The following is a 26,672-nucleotide window of genomic DNA, read 5'->3' as shown; positions in this document are numbered from 1 at the left end:
GGATGTGTTTGAAAGCACTCCAGCAGGAGCTGAGCAGAGCTGGTCTCAGCTGGATACCGCTCTCGACGAGAAATGCCGTGGTGAGGGGTCATGTTTCTTCAGAAAAGAAGTATCTTCAATAGGTCAGGAAGTTATTAGTGTCTGCTAACAATAAGAGCTTTGGATTGATTCAATAGATGCTCATTTTAATTGTAAAATGCCAGTAATGAGAAATGTGCCATCCAATGACTCATTTTTCCCTTGTAAAAATTATTGGACATTTTTATTAGTTTTACAAATGACAGGACCTCGTATTTCTGAGAACACTTTATACAAGCCTTGCACAAGCCCACTCTCATAAAAGCGTGTCTGTGGTGACATCCGGAGCCACAAGAAGGGGAGCGGTAGAAAGGCCCAAAGTGGTGAGGACAGCCCACAAGTGGAACTGGCAGGACCGAACCCCAAGAGGGTGGGAAGGGGTGGATACAGCACCGGAGACATGAGCCTCGGCGCTCCTTCCCAGCAGTGCCTTTCTGGAGAGGCACGGGGCACACAAGGGGATGGGTGCCAGCCGGCGCCCGGAGGTCGGCCCGGCGCAGAGCCCCGGAGAGGGGCAGCGGCGTCGGTGTTGAGGCGGGCGATGCACCGGGCACAGGGAGGGCAGGAACCAGCCCCGGCCGGGTAGAGCTGAGCCAAGGTAAGCGCCGTCCCCCAGCCGCGGCCCCTCTGCGGCCGGCGCTGGGCAGAGCGGGGACCAAGCATCCTCCTCCTCCGCTCCCAGCGGAGCCGCCGCTTGGCGCCGTTAACCCCAGCGCCCGGCTTCATCCGTGTCGGGGTTACCTCTGCCGGCAGACAGCGGGGGCCCGGAGCGCGGAGCTTGCCTGCTCTTGGCTTGCGAGGAACAAGAAAAGGGGTTGAGAGCAGCCAAGGAGCAGGGGGCACAGGGACATCCCACGTCCAGCCCGCCTGTGCGCGGGATGGGGCTGGCGGGGAGTGCCGTCGGGGTGTTCCTCCTTCTCCGGAGAACAGAAGAGCTGCTTTGGCCAGCTTTGCTCTTTTGTAAAATCCAAGCAATTTCCCATGGAGAATTAATTTGCACAAGGGGGGGGGGGGGGGGGGAAGGGAATAGTTTTAGGGAATTTCTCATTTCAGCGTCTCCTTTCCCCTCTCTTGTTGATGCTGTTTGTATGTCTGTTTACATCCCATGACAAGTCATCCGTGCGCAGCGTCCCATGAGCTGGCATGGTGTGACATAATGCGAGAGCCGAGATAGCCTCCTGCTGCTATTTTAGTGGGGAGGATATTTTAAACTTTATGTTATCCAGGAAATTTCTGGAATATTTGTCTTCATTCCAAACCAGAATGAAAACAATTCCTGAAATGTTGGAAGTTCCCGTGAAACAAGTAGCGAGAGCTTCCAGCTCTGGCACCACCGACAGCAGGGCAAGGGGAGGCCTCAGCAGCAGGCAGTGGGCAGCAGCAGCAGGGAATGGGCAGCAAGGACTGGGCAGTGGGAGCAGGGAATGGGGCAGGAGGGGATGGGCAGCCAGAGCAGGGAATGGGCAGCGAGCAGCAGGCAGAAGGCATCACACCTCTGCCCATGCCTTGCTGCAGCCTGGCATGCATTTGCTTTCCAACAGCACAACTGCAATCGTGCATTAGGGCACAGGTTTAAAGGGGGATGGCTGAAGGAAAGGCACAGGGAGAGTACCAGGCACAGGGATGGAGCTGGCTTGGACCTGGCACATGCCACAACCTCCCAGCATCACCCGGCAAGGAGCTGGGACAGGGAGCAGGATGTGCCGCGGTGTCAGGGGATGGCAGTGGGGACAGGCAGCCCTGCTATGAGCTTGTGCAGCAGGCACAGCCCTGCCTCTCCCTCCCCATCAGGGGCAGGACACGATGCTGGGCTGGGAGGGCTGTAGAAACTGGGTTGTGGCAGCTTCCCCCAGCGTTGTTCTTGGTCAGTGCAGTTCTGGGCCTGCCTGTGGGCTCTTCTCAAGGGCATTGGTCCAGCCCAAGCCCCCGGGGCTGATGCTTTGCAGGGAAGGTTCAGGTTGTGTGGGGGACAGAAGCGACTCCAGCAGCCCCCCACGCTCCAGGGCAGACGCTTCCTTGTGCCAGGATGTGCTAGGAGAGACCCAGGGCTGCTTTGCAAACCCTCTGTGGTCTGTGGGGACCAGCCTCAGCCGGCAGCTGTGGGGCTGCAGGAAGGAGGGATCTGCTCCGAGCCTCAGCGCTGCATCTGCTGAGCCTGAGCCGCCATGGGACAGGCAGCGCTGTGCAGGGACCGCAGGGAGCCTGGGTCTGTGCGTCTGTGTCGGGGTGGAAAGCACCGTCAGGTTCCCGAAGCGTTTGCTTTTGCTTTTGCCTTTGCCGCTGCGCTGAGGCTCTCAGCGCTCGCAGCTTTTGTTTTGTGCACTCCGGGAACCGACAATTTGTAAAGACACGCTGCTGGGCTAATCCTCCATCAGCTCCCGCAGCAGAGACCAGCTGGGATCTGGCAGCAACCTCCCTTCTCCCGCTTCAGCCGGCTGAAGCAGCGAGTGTCTGTAACCAGTAGCTCGCAGGTTTTGACTTATACGCAAAGCAGAGCAGCAGCCTTCTGCAGCCGGCAGCCGGCACTGCACAGGCACGTCGTGCTCCTGCGCCAGCACGGGGACCTGCTGGGTGGGCAGGCAGAGCTGTGCCAGCAAGGTGCTGAGCGCCGCGCTGAGTCCTGGGGGCGATGCCAGCCTCGGTGGTGAAATCATCTTGGCTCTCTCCTGCCTTCGGAGCCGTTGTTATGCCCTGGAGATGCTCTTAAGGAAGGGAGCTCTTTCCACGGCACGGTTTGCCGTGGCTCCGGTCCATGAGCTAATGCACTGGGGAAGCAATGAAATTAGACTCTAAAACAGAGGTAGCTTCCTCTTTGTGTGCAGGAAAGCCCATCCACGGCACATGGTTTTAACAGAGAGCACGGTAGCGCTGTGAGTCTTGAACCAAGTTGTGCTGTCTCCTCTGTTGAGCCCCAGTGTGCCGGCTCGGTGAACAGCAGGCTCCATAGAGCACAGGTAGAGCACTAGGAACAGGGAGAGCTGCCCCACTTAAGGGAGGTTCAGGAGAACAGGGAGGACTTGGATCTCAGGGTGCTGAGATTTCACTGGAGCCAGGGGTTGGTGCATAGATAGGTGCTGGTTGGCATCAAACCCCACATCTTTCCCAGTGGTTAGCAGGTAGTGAACATGGGGCTGGAAGCAGTGTCCGCTAATCCTGGGTGTGCCAAGGGGAAAGGCTGCACAGGGGCATCTTCAGCAAGCCAGATGTCAGGGGAGAATAAACACAGCCCTGAGAGCTGTGCCCCGGGCTGCTGCATGCAGTTCGGAGGAGGCAGACAAGCAGGATGCTGCTGTTAGCCACTGGCTGCTCAAAGAGACACCAGTGTCCCCACGGACCGGCTGGCTCGCTCCAGGATGATCCCAGCTACCCTGCATCCTATTGCTCCCTAATCCCAACCAGTGCCGCCGCAGCTCAGTTTGGGGTTAGCTACGAGTGGTGCCATGGGATGGCGGCACAAATGGTGCCATCGGAAAGGCTATGGAGCACCCCAAAATGTTCATCACCTCTTTGCCAAAGTCCTGCTCTGATGGGACAGCGCAGGCTGACCCCAAAGTGCATCTGGCACAAGAGCTGCCCCATCCATCGCTTCTCGGGCTGTACCAGGGAATGGCAGGGGTTGGGGAGGGGGGAGCATGTAGCCAAGGGACCAGCTCTGTGGCACAAGGGGACCCTGCCCCACGTCATCCCAGATGGCAGAGGTTGAACAGGGACCTGGTAGTGCCAATTGTCCCCCTGCTCCCAGGGATGTGGTACTGTGCCACTGTGATACTGTGATGTGCTGCTGGACAGGCACAGAGCTGGGTTTGTCCTTTGCAAAGACAAGGCAGCATCTTCCCATGATGAGGCAGCAGCAAAGGGATGAGGGTTCCCCATGCAGGGCACCCCGTCCTCTGTGGGTAGCAGTGCCCTGGGGAGCTGCAGAAGCTGAGCATCCATTGGGCTCATCCTGCAGCTCCTCGTGGGAAGGTCCGAGCCCACGGCTCTGTGTGCAAAGAGCCTGTGATTTTCAAGAGAACTCATTCTGAAGCTGACTGGAGTCTGTCAGAGCAAATCAGCTGCAGTCTGAGCTAGCCACTTGTCTCTGCTTTAACCCTGGGAAAGCAACTGTGCTGCAAATGTTTACCTTATGAGGCAAACCATCAATATCCTTGAAACTTTGATTAAAAAGAATACTGGACGAGAGCATCTTGTGGGTTTCTTTTCTGTTTTTTTCTTCTCCCTGATTCGTTTCACAATAAGCCAGAAGCATGGCTTGAGTTAGGGCTTTGGCAGGGTTTTTTATCATGATGGATATAGTGGAGGAGAGAAAAGAAGCTTGGTTATCAGAGGATGCCAGAACTCAACTTCCTCACACATAGATTTAATAATGCAAAAGTTCTCCTTTAAAGGTCTCCTTAGAACAAATCCCAGTCATCACAAAGTCCACAGAGATAAATTAAATTACATTTTAATAGTGGAGAACTCATTCCTGGGCCGGGCGCAGTGAAAGTAATGTTCTGCCTTAGACAAAAGTAGCCTCGTCTCCCATCTGAATGCTACCATATGAAAAACTTAATTGGAAATGGAACCCCACAGCTTCCAAGGCACAACAAGGGGCCGTCATGGCTGGGATAGCTCTCTTGCAGGCATTATGGTCACTGGAGCATTATTCTTCTCCCCCCTCTTTTGTAAATGAAAAGGCGTCTCCAAGAAACTGCATCCAACACGTATCTGCTGGAGCTGCATCTGGAAGTGGCTGGCCACAGGCAGCTGTGTCCAGCATAACCTAAGCTCTGCCTCAGGGAACAAGGATGCAAGGCACTGCGCTTCCCATACATGCTTCACGCACTTGAGAGCCCCACAACAGGCTTCGGCATCGCGGTGCTCCAGCGGAGCATCCTTGCCTTTCGCCTGGGATTGTTGTTTTCCGCTCTGCCACCTTTCCAAGCCAGGCTCAACCCGTCCTCATCTTCACGCTGTCATCCTGAACGTGTTTAGGATATGTACAAATGCTTCCCATGCAGACACAGACATTTAAAGGGCATGGGGTGTGTGCGGTACGTGCCTCAGGACGGGGTGATGCGGGGTGCAGGCTGGGCCAGCCTCACCTCGAGGCCCTGCGTGATGAACACTCCCCAAAACCAAAAGAAAGGGGGAAAACCAGGCAGGAAAAGCAGGAGGGAAGAGCTGCCTTGTTCCTCTCCATGTCTGCACAATCCCCCAGATCCCTCGGCAGAATTAGCTCCTTGCAGAGCGCTGCCTTCAATTAATTATACAGTTTAAAACACAATACGTAGACGTATCCCATTGACACCAGCAAAGCTCTTGGCTCCGCTGGAGACCTCTGTGAAGCTGCAGTGCAGCAGAAGTCGGGTTGTGCCACAGGAGATGCTCTTAAATTGTCATTAAAATCATTGTAGTGTACTACAAATGTCACAGAACGCAGCTTTGGCTGCTCAAGGAGCCCCTCCACGTGTGTTTTCAGCTGATTTAGCTAGGCTGCTTTCAGTACAGTGGGATCCCTGTCTGCTTGCATGAGCCTGGGCTGAGCAGTGCGGGGTACATGGGTTCTCTACGGGGACATGGGGACACTCCATCTTCACCCTTTGGTGCTGCTTCAGTGCAACCCAGATCACCACCATCAGTGCTGCAGCCCTTTGTGGGTCCACAGGAACACCCAGCTCATATCTATGGGGATCCCAAATCACCCCAGGGCCCCAAAACCATCTGAGGGTCCCTCCTGCTCTCTGCAGGGGCACAGATGGGCAGCAAGGAGCTGAACCAGGGGCTCACCCACCCTTTCCTTGCTGCTCTCAGAGCCAGCCTGGATCTCTGCTCTGGCTGATGGGGGGCACTCAGGACCCCCCTGCATCCCCATGCAGCGATGGGAGCCCACAGTGATTACAAGCTTCCTGCGTGTCCCGCCGCTGGGGCTTTGTCACACACGATGCCTCACATCTGGGGTTCGACCCTCTTGGTGGGGATGGTAGTGCCATTTCCATGTCAAGCTGCAGCTTTTTGACCCCCAGCCGTTTCAGGGCTTGCAGCTATTGTGTGGGGTTTTTAATGTTGCAAGAATTTATATTGGGGGGGGGGGAAATTAAATAAAAAAAGTGCCTTTTCCCCCCCTCCTTTTCTCAATGCCTTGGGAAATGTCATCCAGCAGGAATGTTCCCAAGAGCTTCCCGTGGCCGAGAAGAGCAGGGGCCCCCATGCCCAGCTCCTGCCCTTGTGCCCAGCCTCCTGCCACCGGCTCTTTAAGCTGCGGCTCCCTTGGGTGCCCCATCCCTGCTCCCCAGGCATTGCCCCACGCTCCCAGGGAAGCAGGGCCGGCCCTGCCCCACGGCAGCACCAGGTCCTGCTCTGCTGCTGCTGAGGCAGAAGGGAGGAGGCTCGGAGAGGGACAAGCTGTGCACAGAGCCACCTCTTCTGCTTAAGCTGTTTTGTGCCCCCTTGGCTGTGCCAATGGCCTCTTCCCCTTCCAGCTTTGGACAGAGCTACAAGAAACGCTGGAAACCCCACACCTGTGGTTTGTCATCATTCAAACTCCATTCAATTGTGTCCCAAAGCAATTCACTTTTCCCAAACATCAAAGCCTTCAGAGTGATGCTGGGAGAGGGAGGGCTCCCCCATGAATCCCAATGGCTCCTGCACTCCCTGCCCTGCTCTGCTCCCAGGGGCTGGACACCTCCATTGGCTGTAGCCAGGAGACCAGGCTGGCTGTCCCCTCATAGCCCATAGAGCTTCAGCCTGAGTGAGAAGCGTGATGTGCTTTGGAAATGGATTAGCACTGTGTGATGCGGCTGGGATTCAGCTGGGTTCATTGAGCAGCTTCATCCTGGGGAGAGGGATGCATCTCAGATGGGGTTGTGAGAGCAAGGGCAGGGAGAGCTGAGGCATTGCTCGCAGGAGGAGGAGGCAGATCCCAAGGAAGTGCAAGTGATGCTGCTATTGATTGCCCCATGAGAAGGTGCTGGATGCCTTTTTCCAGCCTCAGCATCACATCACAGACCGCTTCCACGGGACTCATTGTGAGACAGAAAAGGCTGCAGGCAGATGTGTCTGTGTTCACCAGTAGCTTTGCTGCGATTGACCTCAGAGGGTTCTGGTTCGTGTGCAGGGAGGGGAGCAGAGAAAGGTGTTTGCAAACCCGCCTGCCTGTTGTGTTCTACACGGCAGGGAAATAGAGGGTGATGCCTGGGGCCGTGCATGGGGCAATGAGCAGGGCAGTGCACAAGGCAGTGGCACAGCACCATGTGCGGGGCCAGGTACAGGCAGTGCGGAGGGAGCCCCAGCCTGCCCTGCGTTTGGTACTTAGAGCGTGGCAGCCCCATCTGGGGCTCAAAAACCCAGCCCCAGGACCAGGTACCATAGAGAAATAATGAGGAGAAAGAAATAAGGGGGAGACGCCAGGACCAGAGTGGCCCCACACCCCTCTGCGTGCCAGCGGATGCTGCGGGATGCAGGTGGGATGCTGGTACCCAGGGTGCCCTCACTGCCCCATCACCGCTGCCCTCCTCCCCAGCATCCGAACTTGTGTAAAGGCAACTGCATAGGAAAAGCTGTAGCAGCTCCTGCCTCTGCAAGCACCGTGTGCTGCTGTCCCTGCCGGAGCTCGGAGCTCGTTTGCCTCAAGGAATCCGTGAGATTCGTCCTGCTGTGATCTGTAACAATATTGGGATTAAATTAGCTTCCCTGAGCTGCAGAGGGGTCAGCGTGTAAGGCCCCCCGGTTAATCCAGCAGGCCAAAGAGAACAGAAGCCTCCCTGCATTGGGAAAGGAAAACAACGGGGTCTGTTTGCAATCCGTGGAGCTAATTCAAACAGCATTCCTCAAACAACAGGGGAAAAAGGGCCTTGGGAGCGAATGAGAAAGGAGCATTTCCCAACATGCGCATAGCATCGCTCCTTGCAAAGAGGCAGAATGTCCAAGCCTGCATGGGGTGCAGTGTCAGGAAACCCGGCAGGCAGCGAAGGAGATCTTGAAGAGCAGGGCAGCTCCCTGGGACACACATGGGAGCTCCCTCCCTGCCCTGTTCCTCGGGAGCACAAAGGGAGCAGGTCCTGCCAGACCCCTCCTGACCTGCCTTGGGCAGCACGGGGGGTGCAGGCAGGCTGCCCATGACACATGGGGTGCGTGGATCTCGCTCTGCCTTCATTTCACAGCATTTCCCTGGCTCAGCACCAAAGTCGGGGTGACCTCCCCAGGGCTATTCCTGGAGGGACACGCGCATCCCAGCACGGCCACTGCCGGAGCAAGGCTAGGAAGCAGCGTCGCCCTGTGAAAACCCAGGCTTGCTTGCTCTGCATAAGGAGAAGAGGCATGCCCGGGTGATCCTATCAGGATCACTCCCGTTCCTCTTGTCTCCCCATGGAAGGCATGATCCTGCGTGCCCCCGTGCCTGACCCCCCAGCACTGCTTGTGCAGCCTGCCTCAGGAACTCGATAGTTGTCTTTGCAACCAGAGCACTTGTTTGTGCAGCAAGCTCGGCGCTTGGGATAACTGCATTGCTGGGGAGCCAGGACCGCAGGTGTTGGGATGCTGTTGCCCAGGCTATCAATCATGCTGCAGGAGATAAGCCTTCTGTGTGAAAGCAGGGTGCAGGGGAGCAGGGGAGCGTCAGAGACAACTTCAGGATGTTCTTGCTTTCCTTCTGCTTTCTCGGCGAGCGTCTCGCTTGCTTTTTGCTTATACTGAGATATTATCACAGGCTGATGAGGCACCGGGGATGAGTAATGCACCCTCTGTGCCAGCTGAGAACTTGTAGGCACTGGTACCTGCCTCTGCACACAGGGTTAACGTCAGGAGCCCTGGGTCTGACAGAAGCTGTGGTGCTCAGGGCAGGAGCTGCTGGATGCAACCCCACTGCCTGCATCCATACAGGCTGAGGGATGCAGCTCCTGGCAGCTCAGTCCCAGCCTGGAAGTCCCCGTGGTCCCTGGGCAGGGTGGGCTTTCCATGGAGGAGAGGCCTTTTCCTTGGCTGATTGAAGCAGAGGAGGATGCAGGGCAGGAGATGGAGAGGGAGGAACTCAGAGCAAAAACCAGCAGGTTTTTAATGGGGAGGGGAACCATGTGCTCGAATGGTGGGGTTGGGGGATGTCGGGGGTCCTCCTCTGCTCCCTTTGGCTTTGTGCAGAACAGGACACAGAGCCAGCCAGGGAAAGGCTGGTGCTGAACAGGCAGAGTCACCCACAGTGGGTGACCGGATACCTGTAGTGCAGGATTAGACCTGCTGCTTGCTTTTCCACCTAATGTGGCCAAAAGTGGTGAATTCAGGCAGCCTTTGCCCACCCCTTTCCCCCATGCAGGATGATGGCTGTGGACGATGCTCCCTGGGTACCACACCGGGCGCTGGCACTGCCACCACAGCATGGCTGGAGGAGCCCAGGCTGCCGGGTACCTGCTCAGTGAGCACTTCTGTGGGCAGAAGGAAAACCTCCCAAGCCAGCAGCTCTGCTCCCAATCTGGAGCCGCTTGGCTTTTCTACCCTGCTCCAATGTGGAATTCCACATTCTTTTGTACAAGAGGGAAACAACCTGTTTAGGATTAATTTAGGATCAGCCTTAACAGCCATTAGCTAAAGCAAACCAAACGGGTAAATGAGCTGCCTGCCAGAAGGGGAAGAAATGTGGGACTTGGTGCTGCTTTTATTGTGGAGGGTGTTAAGGCAGGATTTAGTGTGATTTACTGTCCTCTGCAATGATACCTTCCAACACCAGGGAGCTGGCAAGCGCCCTTGCCTGCAGTCAGATACGCTTCTCTCTGCACTAATTATTGACGTGTCCAGTAGCCCTGCTCTTCCGGCTGGGTTTGTCAGCATTCCCATTTTAAAGCTCTGTCTTTAGGGTTTATTGCTCAGTTATAAACATTTGCTCCAGACGGAAACTTGATCTACAGCCGTCAACTGGAGCTGCAGTGCTCTGAGAGAGAGGAGGAAGGAAAAGGTTTGGCTGTTCAAGGCAAGTGTCAAACACAAGGTCTTTGGCTCATTAGGGGTTTCACTCTTACAGCCAACACAGTGATGCTGTCCCAGAGCCTCATTCGACGGGACTTCAGAATACCCTAGACTAGAAAGTGAAAAAGCTCCAAATCGAAAGAGAAAAAGGTCTTTAAAATGGAGATTTGCCACAGTGACTGCTCAGCATCTGCCCAGTGTTCAAAACACATTCCCCAATGCTCCTGTGAGAGAGCAACGACCTCAGAAGATATCATTTGCAAGCAGGAAAGCAGGGACCTTTAGCGAGGTGCCAAAGAAACTTCCGGGTGAATAAACCCTCCATACACACGTGTGTTAACACAAGCACAACGCAAAGGGGAAGCTGGAAGGGTGAATTCTCCTTCTTGCCTGTTCTGGGTTATTTTGCATCTTTGTGTTGATACCTGCTCCCATGCAAGCGCTGTGTAAGCAGAGGTGATTCCAAGGGTGTGAATAACACAGACCCAGGAGATCCTCCAAACCTGTGTATCCGGGGGGCTGTTCTATGCCAGGTCCCACACCCTTGCTCTCCTCTTCCTCAGGGCTGCCAGCTCACAGAGCGCTCTGCTGGGGATGCTCAGAGACCTTAGCAGGGACCTGTGGGCAGCAGAAATCAAAGGGGACCTGCCCCATCTCTCCAGCATGGGACCCACAGTGGGATTCAGGACCCAGCACAGCCCTTTAAAGAGCCTGTGCCCTCTGGAGTCCAGCTAGGAGCCCTGTGAGCTTGGGGAGGACCAAGTGCAGATACTGCTGCTCCTCGTTGCTTCAAGACTTTAGTAAGCAGTGCAGAGTGAGTCACCCTGCTTGGCATGGGTGTCTCACCCATCAGCGCGTTGTCCTGGGCTGTCCCTAGGAATACTTGGAAACCAAGACAGAATTTTACTCATTGCAGAAGAATTATGGCATCTGCTCGAGCGGATCTTACACCTAAAATAAAGAGTGGAACGTGTTCAGTGCTTGGAGACGTTGACACACAAAGGGGGGGAAGGTAAAGATGATGCTTTCAGTGCATCTCCCTCTGCAGCTCCCTGCTTCCTGCCCATTGCCGGGCACTGGTTTGGGCTTTACGTAAACCACATGGTTATGGACAAATAGACGCCATGTAGAGGGTTTAGAAGATGCTGGCACTGACTTTGAAGCATCCCTTTGAAAGCCTGAGGATTACCTTCCACAAGAGAAAGCCAGAGGCAATGGGGCAAGGGAAGTGTTAGAGAAGGGCAAGCTTACTGCCTGAGATTCCCAAGAGAGGGAAAGTGAACATGAAGAAGCAGCAGCCTCCTCGCCAGCTGCAGAGGCCAAGAGCACGGGTAGCTCAGCAAAGCAGGGAGAAGGCATACAACATCCTCATGTACTGAGGAGGATGCTCTGAAATGGTAAGGAAGGGAGGATGTGGCACCCCTCTCACTGCATCTCTTGGGTGGGAGTGAGCCCTGACGCTGCAGATCAGGAACATACAACCTGCTTGTGCTATCTGGGTTCTTGGGGGAGCTGAAGGGAAGCAAACCCCATCCCCAGGACACTGACAGCATGCCCAGAGGCTGGCCAGCAGCTTGCCACCCAGCCATGCACCCATCAGGGTACCAGAGCTGCATTGTCAGAGCCCCATGGCCATGGGCATTGCATCGGCCCCACAAGAGCCAGGGATGAGGGTCAGTCAGTCACGCAGAGGGACCCACACGGTGCTGCAGCCACTTGAGAAGTGGGCAGACACCAATTCCTATTAATGGCTTGTGCAGAGAGACAGTGGGACAAGGTCCAGCACGGCTCCATGTGTCCCATGGCACGTGTCCCAGGAGCACCAGCTCCCTGCCTGAGCCTGCAGTGCAGGGGGCATGAGAAGGGATGGGGGCCTTCATCTCCCCCCAGCTCCCCAGTGGCTGGGGCCCTTCTGCCTCCTCTATGGGGGAGCAGCACACTGGGGCTACTCCTGTGTTCCCCTATGCACCCACGTGAAGCTGGGGTCCATCCCACATCCCATCGGAGAAGGGAAAGGCAGCTGACAGCAGCAGCAGGAGGAAAGCTCCCGTGCTGCTCAGGTGTGACGAGGGGCAGGTATCCCAGGCCAGCCCCACCGCAGTCACGCTGCTTTCCTGAGCGTGAGCGTTTCCTCCTGCTGCAGAGCCAGAGATGGAAAAATATCCAGGCTTTGAAGCCCTTTGCCTTAGTGCTTTCCCCGCTCCAGAGGATAATAAGCTGCTTTTAATATTTGACATGTTTATTAACAGATGCAGTTGTGACAGCCGATGACTTCATGTGCCAGTTACCACTGAAATGTTAGTAATAACTTGGAATTAAGTGTCATAAATAAAGCAGACTACAAAGGCAACTAGATGGTGTGTCATTCTGCAGTAATTCACCGAGACCCTGTTGGCTCTGCAAGCAACACTGGAAGGTCCTTTGTGGAGCTCCAGTCCGGGTTTTGCAACAGTCACAATATTTTGGCTGGATATTGTCTTAGGAGGTGGTACTAGTGGGGTGGAATTCCCTCATGCAGGAGTTTGCACTAGATGCCTTTACAAAGCTGGATACTCTGGTAATAATAATAATAAAAAGCCCCTACCCGGTGGATGGGGATGGAGTCTACGGCATTGAGACCAGGATTTATTAATGTGCAAATCGCTCTGATATGATCACATACTTTCTGCTTTGCATACGCAGGGAGCAGCGTGGGCTGATGGAGTAGGAACTAGCCTGGGCGATCTTTACGAGCTGAAAACCTGCACATCACTGAAGGGTTTGTTCCTCTGCGAAGCTGTTAGAAACCTGCTTTAGGAAAGCAAGTGAACCAAAGCCCCGGCCCCAAACGCACCAGACCGCTCCATGAACTCGCCATGCATCGATTCCTCATTGTTTTTGACAGAAACGTGCGTGTAACTTTATCTGGAGGAGCCGAGGATTTTTGTAGTTGGGCTTGTAGTGGTTTAAACCTGAGGCACCCGTAGAGCCTTTTCAGCAGGGATGAGGGAGTGACAAGTCAGAGGTAAGGGTTTCCGAATGCGGGCTTGTTTAGATGAAGCTTTTGCAATGCGGGCTGCTAATGAGGAGCGCCAGCCTTGTCAGCATCCGACTTGCGGGTTTGCCTTGTGCAATGTGGGTAATGAGTCCAGACAATGAGAGCTGTGAGGAATCACAGCGCGATCTGTCGCGATCCCCGTCTCCCCCGCCCCTTCCCAAGGTGTGCGGGGGGCTTTGCGGGAGGCTGGGCTGCTGCACGCTGGCCCCTGCCCGCTGTTCTGCCTCCCCGGAGCGGGGAAGGGGGCACGGGGAGCTGGGGGCACCATTGATCCGTTCGCTGGAGCTCGCTGCTGGACCTGGATCAGCCCCAGGGTCCCGCCGAGCGCAGCGCAGGGGCGGCAGTGCCCTGCCTGCTTCCCCGCTGGCTGCCAGAGAGACGGGAGCGCGCCCGCAGCTGAGCAATGAGGGGACGGGGCGGTTGAGCAGGCTCAGCATCCCTGCGGCTGCACCCCGCAGAGGACGGCACCCATGGGGGCACGGCGGGCACCCGGAGAGCGCGGGGTAAGTACGGACTCCCTGCGGGATCAGTGGGGAAGGAAAGGGTTTAACAGTGATCCCGGTAATGGTGAGAGCTGTGCGTTAACACCCCACCTTGATGCGCTGCTGGATCTCGGTGCTGGGCTGCTGAGCCGGTGGGTTAGCGAGGGATCGGGGCAGCCCGCGGTGTGCTCCCGCAGCCAGGCGGGGATGCGGCTCCCTGACAAGGTGATGTTTCAGCCTCTGTCCTCTTGATCCTCTGAGCCAGGGTGCTGCGAGACGTGGGTGCAGGCAGCTGGGGAATGGGCACCCCTGCACTGATGGGGTTTCTTGTAGGTGTTTCCTTGAATGGTCCTGGGGATGGATGAGGGGTGCTCAGGTGATGTGCTTTGGGTTTGGAGGGGTGTCTTCCAGTAAAAGGCATTAAAACAGGGCAATACCAGCCAAAGCAAACGCTGCTCACCATGGCAGGCCTGGAGCCTTCACGCTCCTGAATGAATGGGGCTTGGTGGGTTCCAGTGCAAAAACCCTTGTTACCTGGAGGTCTCTGAACCAGGGGCAGCGCTTACAGCGCTGCTGTGGTGGCCAGGTTTATGCTGAGATCCCACAGGAATCCCCTGAAACATCAGCCTGGAGCGTTCTCCAACGGGAATGACTTTGTTCAAAGTCCATCCATGGACTTCCATGGTGCACCCGATCCCCACTGCAGGGCCAGGGCCGTGGGTTTGGGTGGGAGCAGGGCAGAATTCCCAGCGGGCCTGGAAACCACCCTGGAAAAAAGGCTCCTTTCAGCTGGATCAGCTCCGCAGCCGCTGCGAGAGCAGCAGCACCACCCTGAGGGACACAGCAGGGAGCGAGCTCAGGGTGCAGGGGCACGGATGTGACCCCCTGAGCACAGGCAAAGGCAGAGCATAAACCTCACATTGCTATCACCCGAGGTTCATTTGAGCTGGCATCTGCTCTATGGGGCTGTGAGGCTGCAGGGAACTGGGGTCAGGTCATCCCTGGGCTTTGAGCATAGTGGGGACCATGCAGGCAAGAGAGGCAGGGGATGGAAGGCAGAGACACCTTCCCCAGGGCTGTCTGAGCACAACCTGTCCTCTGCTCGGGGAGGGAAGTGCTGTCTTTGCCTGACACTGCCCCCTCTGTAGTCCTGAGTTCAGCTCTGGGGCTCCCAGCACAAGAGGGATGTGGAGCTGCTTGAGTGAGTTCAGAGGAGGCCATGGAGATGCTCCAAGGGCTGGAGCAGCTCTGCTCTGGAGCCAGGCTGAGAGAGCTGGGCTGGGTGAGCCTGGAGAAGGCTCAGAGGAGACCTTACAACAGCCTTCCAATAGCTAAAGGGGGCCTACAAGAAACCTGGAGAGGGGCTTTGGACAAGGGCCTGTAGGGAATGGCTTTAACCTGCCCGAAGGGAGACTGAGATGAGCTCTGAGGCAGAAGCTCTTCCCTGTGAGGGTGCTGAGGCGCTGGCACAGGGTGCCCAGAGAAGCTGTGGCTGCCCCATCCCTGGCAGTGTTCAAGGCCAGGTTGGACACAGGGGCTTGGAGCAAGCTGCTCCAGTGGAAGGGGTCCCTGCCCGTGGCAGGGGTTGGAGCTGGAGGAGCTTTAAGGTCCCTTCCAACCTAAACCAAGCTGGGATGCTATGGTTCTATGAACACATACCCAGCCTTCCAGCCGTACCTATCACAACCTGCCTCTGAGGATGATCCTTTGGGGTTGCAGCCAGGTGCTGTGGACCAGCTGTAGGATGGGCTTCATGGCAAACCACCCTGAGTGATGCCAGAGCTCAGAGCTTGCTCCCTCTGACCTGGATGCTGTTACCTCTTAAAGAGGCAGAGCTTGTGCTTGTTCCAGCTGGTCCTGCCCTGCCCCATGCCCAAAGCTGAGCCTCCCGGTTATTTGTCCCACTTGGGTTTGCTCCTGCTGCTGAAATCAGTGCTCCTGGCTCTGTGGGGCTCAGGTTTCCCAGTGACGTTCACCGGGAATCCCTGCAGGAAGCTCACACTTGGCAGATGCTTCCTTTGCACATGGCCAAGCAGAAGGCCCCGGGGGCTGTTTAGGGTCTTGGTCTCTGGTTTTGCCCGGAGAAGGGGCTTAGCACAGCAGCTTGAGGCTACTCCTGTAAGCCCTGGGAACTGCTTTCAGAAAGGCTGCGTTTAGAGATGTGGAAGGCTGCTGTAAGCCCTTCGTTTATACTGGAAAAAGGGGGGAATTGGGTATTGAGCCGAATGTGTGCACACTCCAATGGGATGAGAGCCTCAGCAGCCCCGGCTGTGCTGCATCAGACCCTCCTGCTGGCACACTCAGGGTTTCCAGGAGTTGGGGCTGTACTCTGCACCTCTGCTGAGCACACCCCTGCATGGCAATAGGGCTTTTAGGGTTGGTGAGGAGCCCTTTTGGTAGAAGAGCAAGGTTTTGGGTGATGCTCTGAAATGGACCGGTTTGCAGTTCCTGGTCTGAAATTCGCTTTGGCTCCTGCCGGTTTAGTACGATTTGTCCCTGGTTGGCATTTGGTAAGTGGGCTATTGAACTGTGGAGGCTTAAACCTGCCTCACGTTGCACCTCATAGGAATAGGCTTGCTTTATCAGTGACTGCGCCTAAATCCCCAAGCAGCTCTGTGGCACTGGAGCTGTTCCTGCCGGGATGACTCCAGCGCCTGCTCCGGGGCTTCGCTGCTTCCTTCTCCTGCAGCCCAGCACGCAGCCTCTCTGCTCCAGCAAGAGGGTAATGGAAATCCCCCAGTAAAAGATTTCCTGATGTTTTACAATGCTGGAGCACAAGCGCTCCCGGAGAGAGGCCTGTGGCACTCTTAATCACAGCATTACTCGGAGCAGCTACTGTGCCAGGCACTGCGCAAGGAGCGGAGCAAGGAGCAGGGGTGCTCCTATAGCAGAACCCTGGAGCATCTCCATGCTCCAGGCTGAGACAGAGGGGTGGCCAGGGGCAGGAGCCTCTCCTCAGTGTATTCCCCATTAGCAGCTCTCAGCACGGCTCCGCAGATCCGGGGAATGCAGCGCAGAAGCTGGTGGAAGGAGTCAGACCTCAACAATGCTGCGGAGAACTCTGCTGCCAGATTGGCTTTTATGATTTCATTTCTCTCAGCGCAGTTGATGGGTTGGGGATCCTGCAGAACTTGGCGCTCGGGGAGGGGCTCAAATGAAGACCTTCTGCTTCGGAAATGTGACTTAATGCAGCCTGCTTTTATTGCTTCAAGGATTAAGCAGAACAAAGTGGCTCTGCCTGTGCATGTGCAGAGATGCTTGCCGGCTGGAGGAGCGTGAGACACCCTGTGGCAGGCGCGATGACCGAGCCGTGCGTGCATGGGACCTGCTTTCACGCAGGGTTTCACATGCTCCTACAGCGTTGTCTGTGCCTTGACAGCAGGGACAAGTCCTCAGTGACAGGGTTTAGGGGTAAAGGTTGGACTCGGTCATCTTAAAGGTGTTCTCCAACCTGGTTGTTTCTATGATTCTATGAAACACTGCTTGGAATGATAGCAGGAAGGGGAGACTTTCCCAAAGAGAATTCCCAACCCTGCTCCCTGTGGTTCTGCACTGCCTTCCTCCCAGTGCAGAGCAGACAGGGAGCTGCAGGTATGGGGGTCACTCAGAGCAGGCAGGACCATGCAGGCAGTGCAGAGACATTGTGTTGGGGAAGCACAAGCATTGCCTCCATCTTCGTGTGCCTGGAAATAGGACTAACAGTGCCACAGGGCTGAATGAGGTGTGGGCTTGGTACTGCTGGTCCTTCGGCATCCCAGCTTGCAGCTCCTGTGCAGCCCTGGCCCGGTGGGGTTTTGTGCCGAGGAGCCACTCCTCAGTGCTCACCTCTTTGCCCCTTTCCCTTGCTGCTGCCCAATGAGGCCAGCACTGGAGATGCTCCAACTGGATGAGGCTCCTGCTCCACACCCCCCCGAGGCTGGCTCCTGACACCCGTGTCTCCTGGTGCTGGGGAACAAGGGAGGATGTGCACTTGGGAGCCTGCTGGCTCTGCTCCCTCGCTGGGCTGGGGAGCTGCACAGGCACACGTGGGGCTGCAAGCTTCTCTTCGGGAAGCTTTGCCTGCCGGAGGCTTTTGCCAAGGGAGGGCAAGGCACACAGAGAGATAAACGTGCGTGTGTGTGGGCTCCTGCTTGTCTGAAAGATGCCTCCTCTCCTGCTGGCTGTGTCCCACCTCCGAGGCTCAGCAGTGCTGGAGGAGCAGCTCGGATGCTCTCCAGGGCAGGGCTGGACTGTGGAGGGTGCAGGGGCTCACGGTGGCAGCTGTGCCTCCTGATCCCTGCACCAGCATCGCCCCATCCTGCTGCTGCTGGACACTGGCCAGGGGATTTGGTGGGCACTGGGGAGCTGAACCACCCTTGGATGGGATGGCTGGTCCTGATGCTGGTCCCCTCCTGCCCCTGCATGGTCTCCTTTACCTCTCCTGTGGTACCCACTGGGATTTGTCCCCCTGCTCTGGCTGGCTCATTGTGCCTGGGGCGAGGACCACTATGTGCCCCACAGACCCCATCCTCGTGGTCCTCCTCTCCATAGCAGCCTGCTCTCATTTCCTCCTTCTCTTCCTCCTCCCGCTCCCCTCCCTGCACCTCTGATACAGATCCAATGCCATTGTCATTATTTGAGGAGCTCGATAGAAACTTAAAGGCAGGTTGGGGAATCTGCTGGTTGCTACCACAACAACCAACCTCCCTGGAGCCTTTCCTGGGGCTGAGATGCTGCTGCCACCAAACCAACCCTGGTGAAACCCTGCGAAACCCCAGCTCCTGCAGGCAAAGACACTTCTGAGACCTGTTCTTGCTTATTCAAGACATACAAGATACCCCTCGATAGACTGCCAAGGTGAAATTCAAGTTCTCTACCCAGCCCCAGGCCCTGTAAGCCCCAATCCCCCTGTGCTCAGAGCTGATGCCCAGACGCTGCTGGCAGCAGACCTGGCACTTCCTGGGGGTTCATTACTGCTGCTGCTGCAATCAGACTTGGTCCTGCCTCCAGCCCTCACACAAGCATCTGGTCCTTCTCTCCCAGACGCAGGAAAGCTTTGGAGAGCCCGTTTACATTATGGCTAGCCTGATACCTTCAGCAAGAGGCAATATATCAGCAATTTAGTTATTGAGGATTAGGTCTTGAATATCCTGGGGATATAATGTTGGTCTTTCTCACCTTGTGTGTAGGAGGACTAATGGTAAATTATCTGGATGGTTTACATTTTCTGGCTTGCATTGGAGCTCCCAAGGACCAATTTATCCTGATGGAACTGCAAACAAGGCTTACTGTCATCTCGGATGCAGGGGCCAGGTCCCTCCAGTAATGAATTCAGAGCAACTCAGGTTATCCCAAATCCTTCCTGTCGATGGGATAATGGCATAAATCCTGCTCATGTTTAGACTGGAAATTGTTTGCAGCAACCTGAGCTTGACCGATGGCTGCAATAGCTGAAAGAGGCATAATCTGTGTCCTGAGGTGAGGGTGGGAAGAGCTGGAAGCCCGGCCCTTGTGCTGCAGCCTCCGCTGGTGGGCACGCTGCAGACCCTGGGTGCTTGCAGGGAAGTGTTGAAACACGGGGATCGTGCTAATGGGCAGCATCCAGGATGCAGGGAGCTTTCCTGTGCTGAGCGGGCAGCTGCGGCTGTCTTTGGGCTAGAAAGCAAGGAAACAAGGAGGGAAAAGTGGGTGCTTGTTTCCCATGGCACCTCCCTGCCCTCGCACTGAGCGAGCCCTGAGAGACGGGGTCTGTGGAGGCAGCACAAGCTCCACGCTGGCTCTTGGCAGGCCGGGGCTGTGTTTGCTCCATCCGAATATCCCTGCTGCTGTCCCCACCCCGAGGGGACTTTGCCCAAACTGTGAGTGTTGTGTCAACACCCGGGGCAGGTTCAGCCTGTGCTTGTTGTGACTGCGCTTCACCTGTAACCGCTGTAATTAAAGCAAGGGGCAGCACCGTGCTCCCTCCAGAGCTGCTGGCGCTCGGCACTCATTTAGGGACGCTGCTCTGCGCACACCAGGTAGCACCCATGGGGCCCCCTCTGTCTGTGCCACGCTGTGCATTGCCATGCTGTGCATTGCCATCCATCTGCAAGATCCTTCCTCTCCTGGCTGCTTCACCCCAGGTCCCTGCACATCAGCAGGGTGCGGAGGGAGGCTGCGGGGCTGGGGTTGGGATCCCCTCTGCGCTCTGCTCAACGCTCCCAACAGCCCAGCTCAAGCACTTGCCAGTGTTTATAAAGCAGCTCGCAGCAAACAGCCCTGGAGGTGCAGAACGAGTCCGTGCTTACACAAGCAACTCATTACGTATTGGAGACCCCTGCGGCTGGGCTGGGGGCTGTAAGGACAAGCACATGGGCAGCGCTGTGCTCCTGCGCCAGCAGCGCGCCGCAATCACTGCAGGGACACGAAGAGGTCAAAGGCATTGGGGTGCACGTGAGCCAAAGCTGCCACAAGGTGCCCGCTCGGGGTCACATCTTGGCATCGAAGCGCGTGCTGCTGCAAGGCTCAGTGGTACCCGGTCACATCCCCCTTCAGCAGCTGAGTCGGGATGCTGCGGGCAGCCCTCTCTCACCAGGTGTTTTGCTGCTGTGGCCATAACCAACTTTGGCCACCCCATGGTGGGCATGGAAAGGGCCTGGAACCCCAGGGCCCACGTCTGTCATACAGACAGGCTGCAGCCGGGCCTCGTTCCAGCACCATCACTGTTGGCCGTTTGGGGCATCGGTGGCTGCGCAGTTATTATAAAGGGATTATACCCATTTTCTGTTTCATTTGAGTTCACAGAGTGAATGTTGTCGCCTGTATTCCCACACAATGGCAGCCATTGGCAGGGCTTCCCTCTGCCAGCTGCAGAGAGGAGCACGGCTCTGCCTGGCAGTGCCAGAGCTCTTGGTGCAGCCCAGAGGTTGCCCTTCCTTCCCACCAGCCACAGAGCATCACACTGCTCCGCACCGGCCCTGCCTGCACTGCCTCTGCCCTGGAGCAGGAGCAAGGAATTGGATGCTCCAGGGCGAGGACAGGGCACACGGTGGCTCCCACTGCAGCCCTGGTTGCCATCCAACATCTTGCTGCCGCACTGGTCTTCCCTTTGCACTCCAAGACTCTCATGCAAAGCAATTGGGCATCTCACCGTGCACAGGCAGCGCTGACCCTTCCCTGCCGCTCCGGGGCAATGGGAACTGGGAGGTTTGGAAATTCCCTCCGAGCAGGAGCGCGCTGTTTTGGGCAGCTCGCTGGACGATCCCGCCCTGTCCCCAGACAGCCCCGGCTCCGGCTTTGGGGCTGCAGCTCGCTTTCTGCTCGGCTCGACGACCAGCCCCAGAGGTGCCCACTTGATGGGAAACATCTTGTGCGCTTGGCAGCGCGCAGAGGCCATCTGCTCCTCGAGGAGGGGCGGCCGAGGGGGGACTGGCACTCTTCTAAACAACTTCCAGCTCGAGCCGTACGCAGCGTCGGCTGATGGCAAAGCCGCGTCGGGCGCTGCGGCGCGCGCTCGGTTATTGAGCAACGCAGTGACTTATGGATGAGGTTGGGGGGCGGTTCGCCCCACTCCGGGGGCCACCGTCTGCCTGCACCCTCTATGTGCGGCTCCCCCGGTTCACCCCACAGCTTCCGTGCTTGCCCGCTGCGGTGCCGAGCCCAACCATTCCGGGAACGATGTCGGCTGTTGAGTTAATCTGTTCTCCTCTTCCTTTGCAGTCCCTGCGAGCGCACTTGGAAACCGCAAGCAGCTAACGCTCGCTGGCAGAGCCCCCCGATGGGACTAGAGCCAAGCTCCTGCGCTCCTCACGGGGATGAAGGTAGAGCCATGTTACCTGCTACCTAAGCTCGCTGGCGCTGGCGTGGTTTGTGGATGTGGTCCTGCACCGGGCTTCGCGCAGAGACTCTCAGCTCTGATCCCGCCCGAGACGTTTTAGCAGCGGCAGACAGAGATCCCCAGCTGCGGAGCGGGCTCCTCCGACCACCCTGCGACGGAGGGGCTGCAGCGCTGGAGAGTTACTATGCAGCTTGGACTGTTTGTGGTGGTGGTTTTTCTAAGCTCCATGGATCTAACGGGCAGCAGCAAAGTGGCGAAGGGCAAGAGGCAAAGACGAAGTATGTATGAAACGCTTTCCTTCCCTACTTCTTCTCGTGGTGCTCTGCGCCTCGGGCACACGGTGAACGCGGTTTACCAACGCAGAGAGCCAGGGGTGCCCTTGGAGCAGCCCGAAATCCCACTCCCATTCAGAGATGTGCATTCCACTGCCCCACATTGGACCTGACGCAGGCCAAGGGGTGGCCCGGTGCAACCCGAGGTGCGTGGGGGTTTAAGCACCCCTCCAGGCTGGATGATGCTCGGCTGGTCCCAGCCTGGGGCTCCACGCAGGGCAACCAGGCTGCGTCGGCGCAAGAGCAGCGGCACGGGTTTGCCCTCGTTTACGTAAGCTCGCTTGTAGAACTGTTTTACATTAAAACTGGTTGAAATTCGATTATATAAAAATGATTTTCTATTAAAACTGGGACTGCTGAGCCCTGTGAGAACAAGGGAAACTTGACGTCATGCCTAATGCTATAAAGTGCAATTTCCAGCGAGGGCCCAGTTCATACCTTTGCCATAGAGGCAGACCTTGGCTCCGCGGCCCAGCACTGCAGGAGGAATGGGGCCGCATCCCTTGGGAATCACTCCACAGTAGGGGCCAGGGCCCAGAATCCCGAGGGGACATCCCAGAGCAGACCCAGCAAACCTCCTTGCACTGAGGATCCGCCGGGATGGGGACCCCCTCTGCTTTCTGTGTCACTTTCCATGCCTGAGGGAGGACCCAGCGATGGGGCTGGGACAGGCAGCAGGGGAGCTGCTGGGGTCTCGGGTCACTGGAGGGGGAGAGGAAAGTTTTGCTACCTCTTGGTCTGGCATGTGAACGCTGTGATGCTCTGCGCTTGCTTTGGAGGGGTAATAAACGTGGTATTTAAAAGAATACATCTTTTTAAATCCACAGCTTTTCTATAAACAAGGACACTGCTTGCATAATAAACTAATAAAAATAACCTGCATTCTAGCCTGCAAAGAATGCTATTGGTTTCAAAACAAGCAGCATTTTTATATGATAATTAAAAGCAGAAAACTCTCTCAAGACATGGGATTGAGTATTTTTCTTGGACTGGATTTAGGAGCTGAGAACACATCTCTATTTTGGGGGCAGTGAAATCTCCCGCACTGCCAGATATAGTTAACATAAGCAGGGTCACAGCGAGATCTAGCTCGGGATGTGGCCTGGCTCAAAGCACAGCACAGAATTAGTCAGATGGTTTTGCTCCAGCACCCCTTGGCTCTGGTCCCCGCTTGTCCTGCACCGTGCCCATGGCTCAGCCGGGGTGGCACCGCCTGCTCCAAGAGGGGACATGGCAGGGATGCACTGGTCCCCCCCAGACACGCGTCCCCTTGTGGGTGTCTGCATGGTGGGAGACAGAGCTGGGACCCTCTTGAGCTGGTGGCTGCTTCTGGGTGCTGCTGCTGCTGCTGTTGGGACCCTCGCTCCCGTGCTTGATGCTGGTGCTTGTGGGCATCGGGAGCGGTGCTGGGAGCACATCAGGTCCTTGGCCTGCCTCGGTCCCTGCCCTTCCTGATGGTGTTTTGGGGTCAACCCCAACGCGTGCAGAGCCCAGCCATGCACACAGGCACTAATCACTGCCTCTCCTCTTGCCTTTCCAGTTAGCACCGAGCTGAGTCAGGGCTGTGCCAGAGGCTGCGACCTGTGCTCCGAGTTCAATGGGTGCCTGAGATGCTCCCCCAAACTCTTCATCCTTCTGGAGAGGAATGATATCCGGCAAATTGGGATTTGCCTACCGTCTTGTCCCCTGGGATACTTTGGCCTTCGCAATACAGACATGAACAAGTGCATCAGTGAGTATGGGAGGGAATGGGTGCAATGTGGGAGGGTGGCATTGCTTTGAGGGGCCGCCTCCAGCGAGGTGAGATGCTCTGCCTGTATCAAAGGGCAGAAGGTACCAATTAACCCAGGGAATAACCCCATAATTTATGCTGTCAGACTGACCCCCTCCTTCTCTACGGGGAGAAGGGGAAGATGCTTTCTGCTTTTAAGGTACTGCTCGCACAATTACCTTTTCCACCTCCTCTGCCCGTTCATCATAGCCAAGCATCGTTCTGAACCACGATCCTTGGCCTGGGGCTGCCTCTTTCAGCCAGAGCAACAGAAAGAAGCTGGACATGGAAAAATAGGATCACTTCCTTTCAGTTTCATGCAAACCACCCTCGTGGCCAGATTTCCATCTAACCCCCTTTCTTTGCAGCCCATATTGTAGCTTCAGCTGGAGCTGTTGGCACTGGACTTCATTCTTTGCACTGTCCCACTCTGGCTGAGTGTTGCTCAAGCTGAATATCAGCCCAAACCTTTTCCACCCTGATCCTGATTTGGATCTGGCAGGAGCTGCTGCTGCCTATGGGAGCCTCAGCACAGTAGCTCTGTCCTGTACCAGGGAAGGATGCAAAGACACAGCCAGGCCTGGCAGGACATTCCGAGACTTGCCATGGCTGCTGGCAGAGCCCTTGGGGCCAGGACTGAACTCTGCTTAGCAGTCAAGAGCTTCCTGAGCTGTTTGTTCACATCAGGCTTCATGATGCCTTTGTGGTTGGTTGTTTTTCCCCCACAGAATGCAAAATTGAGAACTGTGAGTCCTGTTTCAGTCGAAACTTTTGCACAAAATGTAAGGAAGGTTTGTATTTGCACAAAGGGAGATGCTACGTCACATGCCCCGAAGGCTACTCTGCTGCCAACGGCACCATGGAGTGCAGCAGTCCTGGTAAGTGATGCTTGGGCATCTGCTGGGTCCAGTCGCATGAACTGATGGAGTGTGGGTTAGGGGATAAAACAAACCCCTCAGAGACAGTGGCAAGGAAGGGGGTGCTTGAAAACTTAGGAACCTGCTGGGGAAATGCACATCTGGGGCTGTTCAGCCTGGAGAAGAGAAGGCTGCGTGGAGACCTCACAGCAGCCTTCCAGTACCTGAAGGGGGGCTATAGGGATGCTGGGGAGGGACTCTTCATTAGGGACTGTAGTGACAGGACAAGGGGTAACGGGTTCAAACTTAAACAGGGGAAGTTTAGACTGGATATAAGAAGGAAATTTTTTCCTGTTAGGGTGGTGAGGCACTGGAATGGGTTGCCCAAGGAAGCTGTGAATGCTCCATCCCTGGTGGTGTTCAAGGCCAGGTTGGATGAAGCCTTGGGTGAGATGGTTCAGTGTGAGGTGTCCCTGCCCATGGCAGGGGGGTTGGAACTGGATGATCTTAAGGGTTGGAAAACCCCTACCTATTCTATGATTCTATCTATCCAAGCCTAAAGTGGGGGAGAAGCCGATGGGGCAGGGAAACGAGAGTCACCACTGGCCTCTCTTGTTACCTGGCAGCACAATGTGAAATGAGTGAGTGGGGGCCCTGGGGGCCCTGCTCCAAGAAGAGGAAGCTCTGTGGCTTCAAGAAGGGCAACGAAGACCGAACGCGGCGGATTCTGCAGGCTCCCTCCGGAGACGTGTCCCTGTGTCCTGCCACCACGGAGGTGCGGCGATGCACGGTGCAGAAGAGCCAGTGCCCCGAAGGTGAGCGCGCATGGAGTCATAGAATGGTTTGGGTTGGAAAGGACCTTGGGATCACCCAGTTCCAGCCAAAGCTGGATGCCTGTGCGCTGCAGTGGTGGGACTCATCTCCTCCTCTCCCAGAGTGCTTAGGTCTGTGTTTTTCCCAGGAATTTGAGTGTTTTCGGGATGAATGGTGGTTTGGTCACTCTCTGATGGGATGGACAAGATTTGCAGCTGGGTTGAGTGCTGAGAGCAGTGACTAACACCACTGTGGCCAAGCTGTTCCTCTGATGTACGCAGCAGCATTAGCTCAGGGGCTTGGTATGCAGCCCCGGAGAAGTGCAAGTGTTCACACTTCTGCTGGAGACTGACAATTACAAAGCTAAATCCAGATTTGACCCTTCCTCCCCGTTTGTGTTTAGGCAGCAGCTCACAGTGCAGAGCACAGACTGGCAGATAGGGCAGCACTCAAGCACCTCCGTGCACGCGGAGAGGAGCAGGACCTTTTGGCCACCAGCAGCAGCAGTGGGCTATGGGCTAGCTGGGTTCTGCTGGAGAGCCTCATGGTGCCTCTTTGCTTTGCTGCAGGGAAAAGGAAGAGGAAGGAAGAGCAAGGAAAGCAAGATAATGCGAATGGGAACAGGAATCGGAAAGACACCAAAGACGCTAAGTCTGGCACCAGGAAGAGGAAGAGCAAACAGAGAGGGGCTGCGGTCCTCACCACATCCGCTAGCCCTGCCCAGTAGCTGCCCCTTTATGTCACCTGATGGCAAGACTTCATTGCTGCTATGTATATGAAAGCTTTATTGAACCAGAGCACTGCTACACAACACATACACATGTCCAGAAAGACAGACATATACTCCCCGACCGACCCACAGACCCAACAGAAACCACATACACAATGCATAAGGAGGCTGCACACACCCACACCACCCAGGACCATGGAGGTACGCTGCTGAGAAGAGGAGTGGGAGCAAGCACGGAGGGATGCTCATCTCCCCATGGCTCCACAGGCACGCTGCGGGGAGGAGAGATGGAGTACGAGTCAGCAGAGGACCCAGAGACTTCATGACCAAAGGCCTCAACTCGAGACCGGGTGGACGGCCCCAAGTGCAGCACGGCTGCAGCCACAGGGATGAGACTGGACCCATGTGGCCGCTCTCCCCAGCCTGGGACCCCGACTCACACAAAGGCAGTGGCCTCTTTCTCTTCCCCCCACACTTTCTTTTGTGTTTTAAGCTGTATGACTTTATCATTGGGAATACATGTTAAACGGTTGTGGTAAGAGGTCAGTGGTATCTGCCCTGAATCTGCTTCAAAAGAGTTATTTCCAATTAAAAACAAACAAAAAAAGAAACCACCCAAAAACCCCAAAATGACAACCAGCTTCCTGAGTGTGTGGTTCATGCCTTGGCCCCTATGGAGGCCACTTGTGGAAGGGAAACTCACCAAAGCTCTAAGAAAAGCCCAGATTACGTTGCCAGCTGCACTGCAGCCACCCACCAGCCGTCCTGTGCCCGCAGGACCCCAGCTGTGCTCCACAGAGCCCCTGAGGAATTCCCCCCCCCCCTCCGAAGGATGCTGTTA

General features: G+C 56.2%; 1 protein-coding gene across 5 annotated transcripts; it reads left to right on the top strand.

Moving 5' to 3' along the window:
- The first annotated feature begins 477 nt into the window (after positions 1 to 477).
- RSPO1 (R-spondin 1) lies at positions 478 to 26,455 on the top strand. Of its 5 annotated transcripts, XM_062620772.1 has the most exons (7): positions 12,503 to 12,571; positions 12,697 to 13,018; positions 21,211 to 21,311; positions 23,201 to 23,392; positions 24,160 to 24,309; positions 24,915 to 25,103; positions 25,671 to 26,455. In XM_062620772.1, exons 3-7 carry the CDS (start codon positions 21,269 to 21,271, stop codon positions 25,826 to 25,828), a joined length of 732 nt encoding a protein of 243 aa, XP_062476756.1. In that variant the 5' UTR covers positions 12,503 to 12,571; positions 12,697 to 13,018; positions 21,211 to 21,268; the 3' UTR covers positions 25,829 to 26,455. The 5 variants fall into 5 exon arrangements, with proteins under 5 accessions (XP_062476755.1, XP_062476756.1, XP_062476753.1 ...); XM_062620771.1 differs by lacking the exons at positions 12,503 to 12,571; positions 12,697 to 13,018 and adding an exon at positions 478 to 676; XM_062620769.1 differs by lacking the exon at positions 12,697 to 13,018 and having other exon boundaries at positions 12,531 to 12,571.
- Positions 26,456 to 26,672: the final 217 nt, after the last annotated feature.

Source organism: Pezoporus occidentalis, unplaced genomic scaffold (genome assembly GCF_034315485.1).
Source record: "Pezoporus occidentalis ecotype Australia unplaced genomic scaffold, CSIRO_AGI_Poc_V1 ctg223, whole genome shotgun sequence".
Lineage (NCBI taxonomy): Eukaryota > Metazoa > Chordata > Aves > Psittaciformes > Psittacidae > Pezoporus > Pezoporus occidentalis.
The sequence above is the reverse complement of the archived record's forward strand: the minus strand, read 5'-3'. Positions and strand labels throughout refer to the sequence as shown.

What these genes read in the sequence shown, in the direction of transcription:
- RSPO1 (XM_062620769.1), top strand. Translation starts at nt 12,546, where the DNA reads ATGCCTTTACAAAGCTGGATACTCTG. An exon ending in AGACATGAACAAGTGCATCA is followed by an intron (nt 23,393 to 24,159) that starts GTGAGTATGGGA and finishes TTTCCCCCACAG; the next exon opens with AATGCAAAATTGAGAACTGT. An exon ending in CATGGAGTGCAGCAGTCCTG is followed by an intron (nt 24,310 to 24,914) that starts GTAAGTGATGCT and finishes GTTACCTGGCAG; the next exon opens with CACAATGTGAAATGAGTGAG.